Source organism: Pleurodeles waltl, chromosome 6 (assembly GCF_031143425.1).
Source record: "Pleurodeles waltl isolate 20211129_DDA chromosome 6, aPleWal1.hap1.20221129, whole genome shotgun sequence".
Taxonomy (NCBI): domain Eukaryota; kingdom Metazoa; phylum Chordata; class Amphibia; order Caudata; family Salamandridae; genus Pleurodeles; species Pleurodeles waltl.
The window spans coordinates 1,019,077,236-1,019,090,396 of record NC_090445.1 but is presented as its reverse complement, the minus strand read 5'-3'; the positions used below and the strand labels follow the sequence as shown (position 1 = coordinate 1,019,090,396).

The 13,161-nt window shown below is 40.7% G+C and overlaps 1 protein-coding gene across 1 annotated transcript in view; it reads right to left on the bottom strand.

Moving 5' to 3' along the window:
* Positions 1-445: 445 nt before the first annotated feature.
* The window catches only part of DFFB (DNA fragmentation factor subunit beta), a 115,776-nt gene continuing 103,060 nt past the window's right edge, over positions 446-13,161 (bottom strand). Inside the window, exon 7 of the mRNA XM_069239965.1 lies at positions 446-8,601. Coding sequence (XP_069096066.1) covers positions 8,391-8,601 — 211 coding nt within the window. The 3' untranslated portion in view covers positions 446-8,390. The remainder of the gene's footprint in view (positions 8,602-13,161) is intronic.

Here is a 13,161-nt window from a genome sequence, read left to right as displayed (position 1 = left end):
CCAGTCCTCGTGACCACTAATGTGACTGCCAGAAAGAGTACATTGCCCGCTTGCAAGTACACCACCACGCCCTGGGAACTTGCTGAAAGTATAGGAGGGCATGGGGGGGGCGTGTGGCCCCCTGCACCCTGGGGACCACCATCCCCCAGAGGAAAGTGTAAAAAAAAAAAAAAAAGGGGGTTCCTTTGGGACGCCCCCGCGCCCCACCAGCCCCTGGGGCTATGTCCTGTTGGAGGGGGGATGCACTGTCCCCCTCTTGGAGCCACTGATGCCACCCGCCAGGGCCAATTAGCTGTATGCTGTGGCTTGGCTGCAGCACGCCTGCTGATGCTGACGTTTACACATCTTGTAAACAACTTTCTCAACAAACGTAGGTTTAAAAATCTTGTATATGCACGACTAATATCAAACTGATTGCCATAAAACTGCAAATGCAAACCACAGATACATGAAAAAAAATATTTATTTGACTTTTCTTTTGGTTGGTCACATTTGTAACTAACGTGTGAATTTATATTTTAATCTTCTTCCAAGACAAATTATTTAAAATAAACAATTAAATCTATCATAGTTGCTTATAACAAGTGAAAGTACACACATTCAACAACTGATAATAAATGAAGAAAGCTTTCTATTTGCATATTACTTGGTTGTGTGACTAGAAATTCGGTCTGTCAGGTTAAAGTGTAAAAATTAATTGATTCAGTTTTGCATACAATATGAAACTATTTCATGGGAGTAAGCACTTTTAACTGAGGGTGTGCAAACCACCCACTATGTGAAGTTTTTTTAAGCTTCATCAACTCCTTCAACTTTATGAAGTTGTCAAAAACGTCAAGGGAGGGGGTTCTGCCATAAAGGTTCACTAGGAAAATTATTTACTGTAGAAACAAAATTGCACACAGTATGAATTTATATCCACATCAGCCAACATTTCATAAAGTAATACAATGGCCTGTAAAGACTTGCACCTAGCTGTGGAAATTGTCTTTTATTGGCTATTTGCACAAAGTCAATCTATCCCATATTTAGAATTGCTCTATTAGGCCCTTCTCCAGCACATCCACCACGCCCTCAGACTGATTCTAGTCTCCTTTGATACACAAAGGTCATTATGGTTTTCTTTAAGGGATAGAAGAGGAGGAATAATTTGGGTAATGTTGTACTGCTTCATTTTCTTTTTCGGACATCTTGTGTGTCAATCTACTGTTCATAGAACATTACTTTGTCGTTCCTGTAAAAATCACTTAAATAAAAATATTTTAACAAACAAATTGCTCCCTTAACAATAAATAAACATGAACGTTAAAAAACAGCACCGAAATCGTACTCCCTCAAAATCTGTTAATTTTAACTGCAAAATTCATCATATAAATCCGAGCTCTGGAAAAAGGCCTCCGTTGTCAACAAAAACCACCAGAAAAATACAAAATGTATCTTGAAGCAAAGTTTCCATTGCAGTTTGTAAATTTTGTCTTAGAGGGAGTTTATGGAGTATTCAGGCAAACAATGAGAAATGAGAAATAAGTGTTTCTTGCCCACTCACCATTACGTTATGAAACGTGCACCCAGGGCAGAAGATAATAATACAGTGTAAAATATTTTGGGTTACTTTAGAAAACGTAAGGTTATTCACTAGTGAAGGCACATCATGCTGTACAAAATGGACTTCTTTTTCGCCAAACTACGTCTCCTATGACAGTTTATTTCATAATAATTTTGTAGTTTAGCACAATGTTCATTACTAGCATACCAAAACCAGACTTTTTTTTTTTTTTAACTAGTTAAACACCGCAAAAACTAACACAAATGTTTTTGTATTTAATTTTTAAAATTACAATGAGTAAATCTGCATTTTTAACAAGTACTGGAAAATTAATGTTGCAGTCAGGGCCAGCTTTAGCGCTGGTGGTGCCACGTGCAAAAATCATTTTTTGTGCTCTACCCCATGATCTCCTCCTCGGATTACCTCACTACCACTCGGCAAAAGCGCCCCTCAACTTTCCATAGCCACTCACTCACATACATTTCATTTGTTTTAAAATGGTGATAAAGGCTGTCTTTCCTAATTCACTATGCTATCCATATAAAATACAGATCTGTTCTTTGCAGCAGACTTATTAACCCTCTGTGCTACTTTATGGAAAGTCAAAGTTGTCACTAGACAAAACTCCGATCTCCCTTTCCAGGGGAACTTTAATCACTAGAGTTGTCTTGCCACTTTTATTGCTGCTAGACGCACAAGGAACTCAGCAGCCCTTTAAATCTTAAGTTATTGCTATAGCCACGCCCCGTCCTTGAGGTCAGCTTCCCAACTTCAGGTCAGCACCTGGTGTGGCCACACCAGTCGCACTGCCCTAAAGCTGGCCTTGGTTGCACTGTTCAAGGGCCTGGCTAACAATAACCGCAGATACTGAATAGCACTAGCATAAAAATAAATGCATGAAGGAATGCTTTTGCTGGTGCAGACTAGCATTGGCAAATAAAAATAAAAACTAAAACATTGAGCCTCAGTGTGATGATGTATATACATGCACATATGTGTAATGACAAGAATACTACTGTGTCGGCCACTTTGTTTTTTTGTTGATACTTTGGAGCATCATGAAAAAGACAGTAGATATATATTGCTGATGCTCAAGAGCACTGACAAAAATAAATAAAAATCAGTGTGATTAACAAAGTTGCACGCATGAATCACCACTCTTAAGCCTTTGTACATCATGACATTGTGGTGGTCAATATTTTCTTTATTTTTAATCTGTCATTCTAAGAACGTGAATGCCTATCTTGGAATGAGGAATTAAAAAAAAAAAAAAGTTTGTGAAACCGCATTATAGAGAAAGGAGTGGACTGGTAGATAGCTGTAGCTGCCACGCAAGAATAAAATTACAAATGTAAGAAAAGAAAAAGGAGGAGCATGGGAGCAGCAAGTTAAGACCAACAGTGGTGAGCAACAGTAAGCGGGCTGGGACGGGGGAGGAACCTAGGAGTTGAGGAGGATATGAAAAAAAGAAGAAGAAAGCAGAGCATGATTGGGAGAAGTAGGGAAAGCAACAGTGAGTGAAGCAATGTGGAGAGCACTGGGTGGCGAGAATGTGAGTGAGGAAACAACACCTGGGGGAGAGAGCAAGATAACAAAAGTACTCCCCTGGAGTGCTGAAAGAAAAAGAAAAAAGTTTCCTGATGTTAGCTGTGGAAGGATTCAAGTAATCCAATCAAAAGGATGGTAAATAAGCTCTGTTCTATGGCAAAGACAACCAAAAGCATCAGAAAGAAAAAAAAACACTGAATAAGATGCAAGGAAATGAGACCGACAAGAAAGCCAATCAGTGATAAACAATGGGCTGACCAGACTTGCGGTGGAGGTCAGACCGCTGTGGCTGTCCAACAGCCACATAACGACCCTGGCGGTCAGAACCCCAAAAGACACTGTCCCTGCCAGGATCTTTGAACCCGACAGGCTGACAGCTGTCATGGTTGTAATCAGCTTTGGTGGTGCTGAAGTCAGTGCTGCGTGCTGATTACAACCATGCTCTCCACCGGCCTTTTCATGGTTGTTCAAATGCCATGAAAAGACTGATGGAAAACAAGTGCTGGGGGCAACGGGGGGCACTGCACTGCCCACAACATTCTCGTGGGCAGAGCAAGGTCACCCTCCCGAGCACTGTCTGCTTAACAGACTGTGCACATTCCAAGGGTGCTCGTGGGCCCCCCAGTGAAACAGCACTTGACTCTGCTCCATGTGGAGTCGAGGCTAATGCCACTGCACGTTTTCCACAGGGCTGACCAGCGCAGTCAACCCAGTAGAAAACTCGTAATGGAGCTGTTGGGGAGCCCGCCAGCACTATGGCAGCCTTCTCATCAGAAATTTGGCGGTCGGGTTTTTCCGACCACCAAACTCAGAATCAGCCCCTGAGTATTGATAAGTTTGACTAAACTGGCACCTTTGGACAGAAAGGATTGTTCAGTGTATGCCTGCACAAACTAGCAATGCAACCAGTAGAGTGAGTGACTAGGACTGACTACGGAGGAGAGAGGTTCAAATACATATTCCCCCTCCCAAACTATAAAACAGATAGGTAATCATTGACAATGGTGTGGGAAAAACAAAGCCCCTGCAATAATAAATGCTTTAGCTTGCACTCATCACATACACATTTGGTAGACTTGACTAACCTATTCAGCAGTATCCAGGGAAACAAAGCATTGGGACTGGAGAGGAGGAGGACTGAATAGTCAAAGTGAAGCCCCCTCTTGCAGAGGTGATGTTGAGGAATCCGATAGCAAACAGGGCAGCTGCGGAGGAAGAGGAGGAAGTGGCTCAATGGGCATCCCCTGGCGAGTGCATCTACTTCATGAAAATGGGGCACTAAAGACACCCACTCTGAGACATGAGGTGGAAGAGTATACCAAGAGCGTAGGCTTTCACCGGAGAGACAGTTGAGAGCCTCTGGGGACAGAATGCCCCTATGCTAGCAAACATTGGCACACTTCTGAAAGTTCCCACTGCTGATGCAGTAGTACAAGCAGAAGAAATAATGAGGAAATCACTGTCAGAGAGTCAACTGGTACTCCAGATAAGTCACATACGAATTTGCCTCCTGAAGGGCAAAACCAGGATCAACTGGAACCAAAAGGGTAAAGAGAAATGGGCTGGGCGATGCAACTGAAATCAACAGAAACTAAGGACCTAGGAGAATAGACTTGCTTTATAAAAACAAATGAGGCTGGCTGTCTTGACAAAGAAACAAGTTTATTATGGTTTTGTAGGGTAAAGGGAAAGGCCACCACCGATCAATCACAGAAGGAGTCTGAACAGAGTATTAAGGAAGAAATACTGGTGAGAGTAACTCAATATATCCTCTTTTTTCCACCAAAGACAATGGTTATTTGAGAAATCAAAAGAGTATTACCAACACAAACAACCAGCTAATCAGTCCAAAGAGCACAACTCAGTAAAAAGATGTAAGATGGATCAGAGTCCATACAAATCACTGATTTAACAGAGTGCAAGTGTAATATGTCATGCTAATAAAAGAGACAAAGAGTCAAATAACAAGCATTCAACTTCAGGATAGATATATGAATGATAAATGCCATGTGGCTCAGTCCCCCCTTTTAACTCAAACTAATGAATTGATCACAGTTCCAACAGCTTCCGGAAAACCCTCTCTCTCTTCAGACTCTATCACAATCACATTCCAAGGAGCAAATTTGAGAATAAGACCAAACAAAAGGAACAACATTTGTATTGGCCAGCACAGAGGTAAAATCATTTGGCAAAAGAAAACCTGGAGCAGACCCTACAAATTGCACTTTCTGAGAAATAGCTATCCTTCAAGTCTACTAAAATGAATAAGAAGCCTTTCATAATAATAACATGAGACTCTAGGGGGGTAATGACTCCTCTCTCAAAGAGAATAATTTACAACAAAACAGTGAATTTCATGCTTAGAAGATCTACAAAGGAACAGATGGATTGGACCTCACTGCAATAAATTTAAAGAAAGGGTTGCAGTTTAGTTCATGAAAACTATCCACTACTCATCAGAAGAAGTCTCTATAATGCCTTATATCTGAGCTAGCTCTTAGCCACTGATTCTGGATTATCACTGGTATTAGATAAAACAGTGAAAAGCTTCAGGAAAATAAAAAAGCTCATCCTTTCCAATGTAGCGTGGAACATTTCAGTCCTGATCAAACTAACACCATGTCCGTGGATATATTTTATATGTATATATATATACATATATACTTTTTTTTTTACTGGCGATAGCTGAAAGGTAGTTAGAGTTAGGACCCACTTCCTACTTTCCATAGAAAATGCATTTTTTGTTCTGCCTATAACTCTAGCACCATTTGACAAATCTTAATGAAATTTTCAAAACTAGTTAACTAGTTTGCCACTCACTTCAGCTGCTGTCTGGAAGGTTTCATGATGATTCATGAAGCGAGGGCCGAGAAAAAAAAGCGAGGGGGAAAACACATTTTCCTCGTGCAATTTCCCATAGGGATTTTAGACATGGCTATAGCCCCAGCTGTTGGATGGAAACCTAGATATTGGTCCAGAAAGATCTCTTTTTTTTGGTGCAAATCTGGTCAGTAGTTTTGAAGTTATTAAAGACAAAAGATTTATGTATATCTAGGGATGCAGATCCACAGGCGAAAACAAGGCCCAGATTGGATTGGTGGCTGTAACCTTGAGAGATAAGTTGGGGCTTATGTTTATCGACATGTTCCAGAAGGGGGGTTAAAAACATTAAAAGTGATGTAAGGGGTTAGGATAGATTATTCCTGTCTCCAAAGGACTGATGGAGGGGCCTCTGAGGGTCCCCTCATGGGCAAGAATTTGTCCAAAAACTGTTTTTTGGGGCAGGCGAGGATCCACAGATCCACTGCGGCCCACAGTGTGGGCTCCAGTGAAAAAAACGCAATGGATACACGGATACAGTGTACAGTGTGGGGTTGGATGGATGGGGGGTTGGCAGTCGGATTAACGTAGGGTAATGCAACATAGAAATTCACTGAATAAAACCAAAGGTTACAGGGACGTTATCGGTTGGAAATAGAATTTTAAAAACCTTAGAAATTCACTGAAAAAAAAACCAAAGGTCACAGAGACGTTATAGTTAGGGTCACATTTTAAACACACAAAACCATAGAAACTCAGTATAGTTATACGTATTTGAAGAAACTATAATGCATGCTGTAAAGTGACTTTATGCCACTAGTTATAGTTTCTTAACATGTCTAAATATAACTGCTGAATTTCTATGGTTTTGTGTGCGTAAAATGCGAACCTAACCATAACGCCTCTGAACCCTTTGATTTTTTTTCCCAATTAATTTCTACGTTTTTTAAAAGTTCTACTTCCTAACTATAACGTACCAGTAACCTTTGTTTTTTTCAGTGAATATGTATGATGCTTATTTCATGATCTTCCCGGCAGAGGCTACACAGGACAAGCATATTGAAAGTTCTTAGCAGCAATGACCCCTTATCACTCCAATATTTATGCTCCATGACTGGTGGATCTAGACACTTTAATAACATCTGAGATATGGGAATAACCAAATAGAATTGTGCATCAAATTCTAGTTAATTACAGCTTCAAGCATTTGCAATTCTTCTGCTTATATTAATTATACTATACCACTGAGAGTCAAAATAAAATTCCAACCGGGGTCTGTAATCAATGCAGATGAATTCTGGAAATCTCTCATGCTGGACAGCAATTTACTGGAAAACTGAAGATGTGATTGGAATACCTTTAAACCAGGACCATTATATAGTTATCGATGGCATAATAGAGCTAAGATAATTTGATATTTCTCTACTCTTTCGTAGTAACATCAATCATCATGCAGAAACGGGTAGCCACAGACTCCCCATTTGAGAAATAGTCACTAAAATAATAAAAATCATGCTTCTTGAAAATGTACATTTTGCTTATGGAGCAAAATGGAAAAGCTATGGCACGACATGAGGTGTGTTCGAAAATTGAGATAAATGCACTTTCACCACTTTAAACTAGGATATATTAACTTCCTAATTATGCTTCAAATAATGGTAAGTATAAAGTCTCAAATTATTTTGAGGCAGCATTTGAAAATGAATCCAATTAGGTTTTCAAGTATTTGTTATTTGAATTATGGTAACTTTGATGACAGAATATCAATTTACTGGAATTTGTAAAACACTGTTTGATTAAACAAAATGTAATGACTGTATCTTATTTTTCCTTCTAAGTCTATATCCAATTAAAATAATAATATTTAAAAAATGTTGTCCGATATGCAAGCTGTTGCAGCAAAAAAAGTCACACTAAGACTACATCATATTATCAATTCGGATTAACACATGGCTAGTCTACAGTTTCCTCTGGCCTTTTAAACCTTAATTTCCAGTACTCTTCCCTTAACTTGCACTTTGTATTCTTTCCATTAAACCACTTTTGTATTAAGTTGTTGTAGGAAGTTAATATTTCCAAATAAACACCAAAATCTAAATTCAAACTCGTAACTTTCCTGTTGTGCTTCCCAGAGAGTAAACATAGTAGTTTAGACAGAGATGGACTAGATACAGGAAAGTTCAACAATAATAATATCCTGGTTTCACTGAAATCTAGTTAGTTTTTCTGCTGATCGATCAGTGCACTTAAGTGTTACACTTGAGCAACAACCTGCTTCAAGGGCAGTGTGCTTGCCACCAATGGCAAGTAAAGGCTTTGGGGGCGGTCTGATGTGATGACTCAGTGATGCGCTATGGAAGCCTGGAAACAGTTTGTTGTTGCTGTGGAAAATTTTGCGCTTTTAGTTATTTAAAGGTATTCTCTTACTGGAGGAATTCGGGAGAATGCTCCACGTGAGACCTTCCCAGGTAATATTTCATGGCCTTTTTCTGCCTCTTTTCCTATATATTCTGGCATCATCACAAGCAAGATTGTGGCTTGTTTTCTTGTGGCAGGCGATGTGCACCAATTTCAGGTTCTCCAGTGTGAAGAGCAGCTGGTAGAAGTATTCCCAATTCACTTCCCGTCCATTCTGTTCTTTCACAGCTTTGGCCAAAGTCGGTACTATTGCGCGTTTCTTCTCTATCCTGAAAGATCCAAGTGAAAAAACACATATACATGTTGTAAAGTCACAATGCAGTGTCGTCAGCTCTAGACACAATTTTGAACAAGCCATTAATCTGTCTACTAAAATGAAGGCAAGCGGTCCAAGGTATAGAAGACTTGAAATAGATAACAGAAAAACTAGCGACTTCAGTTCAAAAACACAATATTTTTATTTTAGGTGATAACGTTCTTAAGTGGCAATTCAAAACAACTCTGTATAAACAGGAATTAAACAAAAAAAACAATCATGACAAATTTACAGCCAAGTACCCTTCTTTATTTGAAAGTTAGACACTGCAAAAGTACAGATCAAATAGCCAGTGCGGGTTTCCCATTATTTAAGTTGGTTGTGCTAAGGGGTTTGTTGCAAACCACGTGGTTCTGGAGCTCAGCCTTACAAGGCAATTTCAGTTTTGATGCCTGCCTACTAATAAAAAATGCATAGGCGCTTGGGCTTATGCCTTCAGGTGTATATTTGTATACAGAAATACCCACAGACATTTCTGCTGAAGTTCTGAAAAAACAGTGAGTAGGCGCACGTTTTGCACCTTTGTAATGTAAAGAGGGAGCATGGCCCCATGTAAAGTAGGGAAGGTCATTTCCTGTGCACCATATTACCAATATATAGGCCCCGCCAAAAGACCCTCAAAGAACCCACTAACTGTGAACCATCTGGGAGGTATTGTGCAGTGAGTGGACCCTGCAAAGGTGCCCTTTGAGAGTGGCCACATTGGATCCCAGAGAGCATTCTGTAGGTGGGTTCAGGCGCCAAGTGTATGCCGTATCAAAGTGTTTCTAAAGACAGGCTGGAATGCAATGAGAAATACATTAACGATGTGGCCTTCAGCGTCTCGGCATAAACAACCTACAGCCTGGCCTCTAAAGGGGGCCCTGAAGGACCCAGGAGGGTGGGAGGAGTTCTGGACTTCGGTGACAACGGCAGGTGTCATCTCCACATTTTGGGGGAACGTCTTGGAAGGAAACCGCACATTGTGGTTTATTCAACATGTTCCTCAGCTACTCTAACCGCAAAACATTCCTACTCACAAACGTTGGCCTATATCCTGGAGTGAGTGCATTATATTGGAAAAATGAGTGGTAAGCTCATACTGTGCTGTGTAAACCCTATAAAAGTGCACAGCCCAAACTGGATCTGTTTGCTTTACTTGCTTATTTGGGGTTTCCTGTGCACCTGCTTAGGAGCGTTCTGAGAATAACAAGCCTGCACAAGTGCATCAAGATGAACTTAGAAGCCTGGAACTCCACAGGATCAGAAAATCATCAGAAAATTTCCAACACATGCTTGAACAGAAGTTTATTTCTACAGTGGTGTGAGAGTAGGAGAAGGGGATGGGGAAAGAATATAATACCTGTGATTGCCTGCAGATCATTTTTCTAGCTGTTCTGCGATGTACCCTCTATACTCTACTTGACGGCGGCATTAAGGAGGCTGCACTTTCGCAGAACTTGTATACTAAAAGATGGAACATACAGATTTTATAATCACTTTCTAATGCATTAGAACCGATTTAGGGTTGTCCTCTCAAATGTCTTACTAGGCTGCCCTACAGATGCAGGCTTTGTGTAGTGGCATCTATCACATCAGGAACGTCTCCAGTTGGAGCACGCACAAGAGAGGCACAAAGAGCTGGCAGATTTCTGCGTTTCTCAGCCCAACTGAGGGTGTGATCAAGAACAATGAAAAGCTGGGCCTCACCTAAAGGGCCCTTTCACCATGCACAACAGAATATTCCCAGAATCAACAGCCCCTTGCTAACAAATCCCTCACTGAATTTCTAAATGGAACACAGTCACAATCTGAGTGTCAGGATCCCCACCCCACAGAAATACAGGCAATAGGTTTCCACTGTCTGGGGGAGGGTCTTCACTATCCACGACAAACCAGGCACATCCAAATGGATGCCAATTTGCTTTATAATTAATATTGTGTGCGAACATTTGAGGATGAACATCAGAAAACATCCGCACCAGCATTTTCAAAGTTTGCATTTGTTACCCATATATTTTTATACATTGCTATGTTTTTTTAATTTACTGCTTACTTTGAGCGCCGCCTAAGGGCTCGATATTTCGCTACATATCAAGTATTATTTTTCACTTCCATCCCTTGAGCTCATCGGATGAACTGGCTGGAGTGGTGGTCTAGCTGTAGCTTAGTAGCAGACTGTTTGCCTGATTGTAGTGTCTATTACAAATACTTTCTTTAACACTAGATCCGCATGCAAATAATATTTCTTTCTGTCTACCGTCCTGCATCCTCAAATTGCATGGGGTCTCAAAAAAGATCCTTTATGTCCCAAACATCTGGCATGGAATACTGACCTTTACTCAAACCTTTATTGCAACGTCTCCTTTTTTCTTTCAAATTACCTTATCCTTCCGTGCCATCACCTGCATGCCTTCTCTCTCTTAGTACATCATTGTCTGCCATATGCATGTTCATCTTAATCTCTATTATCCTATTTGTGCGAACTGCCCACAACTCAGTTGCACGACTATCTCTCCTCTTCCCAGGCATACCCTTACAATCTAACAACACCTATCCTCCTCCAGTTTATCTTTTAATTTCACCAAACGTGCATGTTTCACACCCCCATCTACTACTGATCACAAATAACTCAATCTAATTTAAAACAGAGCAATGAAACATGAGTGAATACATGGAATAGTTTGTTAGCGGGCACAAGACTAATACCGATAGCAAATAACCAATAATATTGGACTACACACCAACCTCGGGTTCCGAAGCAGCGTGCTGTCTGGTATAATGCACTACAATGTCCTACCACAGGAAGTAAGTGGTATATAAATGCAATTACAAGTACTACTGCAATATGCTAGGGTTACACATTAACCAGTTATCATTGCGCCACAAGAGTAGTCAGAAAACTATTTGCCAGTAAAACTGTAAAATCTCTGTACCTTTGATCTCTAAGTGTTAGGCTTATGTTCTACATTTTATTGTTATTTTCATATACTTGTGTTGTCTGTTCACTCTCGCTGCCAACCAATCAAAGTTTGTTACTAAATTCTGAGGAATACAACTGTGGGGGGGGGGGGGGGTATAGGGTGTATGTGTGTGTATATAAACAAACACACACATAGGTTTATGCTTTCAGCATCTGTCTTTTTCTAGGAAAGTCTTTATGATTTCTTAATAATGCAGATTATCCTCCAGAAACGCTTCCAAAAGAAATGTTTTGGGCTACATAAGAGTTACCTCTCAGAGCTTCTTCAAGATAATTAACAGTCTCTCAAACCGGAAATCTGTTGTTTAATTTGCTGGTATCTCGGTTGTGGTGAACTTCAAGAAGCATCCCAAAAAGAAAAAAAACAGGAATCCTAAACACTCTTTGGCAGGCTACAAAATAAAGAATAACCCATACACTATGTACACACTAAATAAAAGTATATGGAAGGAAAAATTAGCAATTAATACTAAATCTCTCCAGAGCGGACAGAGCACTGAGTTAATACTTGCTGGAGTTGTAATGCCCCACATGGACGGCGTGCGAGAGGACTACTCTGGTTTCTGCCTCGCGATGGAAACCAAACAAGATCAATCGTGCAGCTGAGTGTTCTCATGTAGGCAGCATGCATCATCTTGAATTTCTGGGGTCTGCGGAACTGTGTTCCTCTCGAACCAAAGTATGATTCTGTGTCTTATGTACGGCAGTCCCTAGACCCTGGGGGTGGGTGGGGGGGGGAGTATATTTTATGATGGCTCTCGATCTGGACACTTTCTTCAAGTTTTCTGATTCACAGTATGTAACTGTGCTTGTCCCAGCCACAATGTGCCTGATAGAGTGCACGCGGGATTAAAACGTCTAGATTAGCGTAAAGGGCATGGAGCTCTGGTTTGAACAGAGGCACCCATGACAGATGTGCATTTTTGCTACTCTGGTCCATTAGACTATTGCCAAGTACTTGTCTGCACTCCCTTGGGTGCACCAGTTCTGTTTTCATATATGACGTTGACCCTTGAGTGAGGCTGAAAGGCCCCACTAGTGAGGGTCCAATCACTCAAATATGTGCTTGCCTGCAGGCTTCATTTTAGAGGTCTTAGGTGCATACAATGTCTTGCTATGCCCTGTTTTTTTAGTTTGAGGAGGACCAGAGAAACCCCGAGGGGACTAAAGATTCTGCTCCTTAAATGTGTGAATGTGGGTAAAGAGGAGAGAGACAGGAGGTGCAGTAACCGGAAAAATAATAATTAGAACCACCTCTAACAGAATTATTGACCTTGTGCCTACGCACATGAATGGTCAAAGGAAAGACTTCTCTTAATTACATGGGCTCACATTAATATTCACTACAGCAACTACCCTCTTCAAATTGGGGCACTCATTTTGCATTCGCACAATGTGTAAAGGCCTAAAAAATGTCTGTGAATGCTTCGTATACAAAAGCAACAAGGTGATGGATGAAATGCTTGAATTAATCTCAGTGACTGGTAATCGCTGAGGTCCACATCCCAATCCACTGTTTTTTTTGTCCAACATGCCAACCCAGTTTGGACC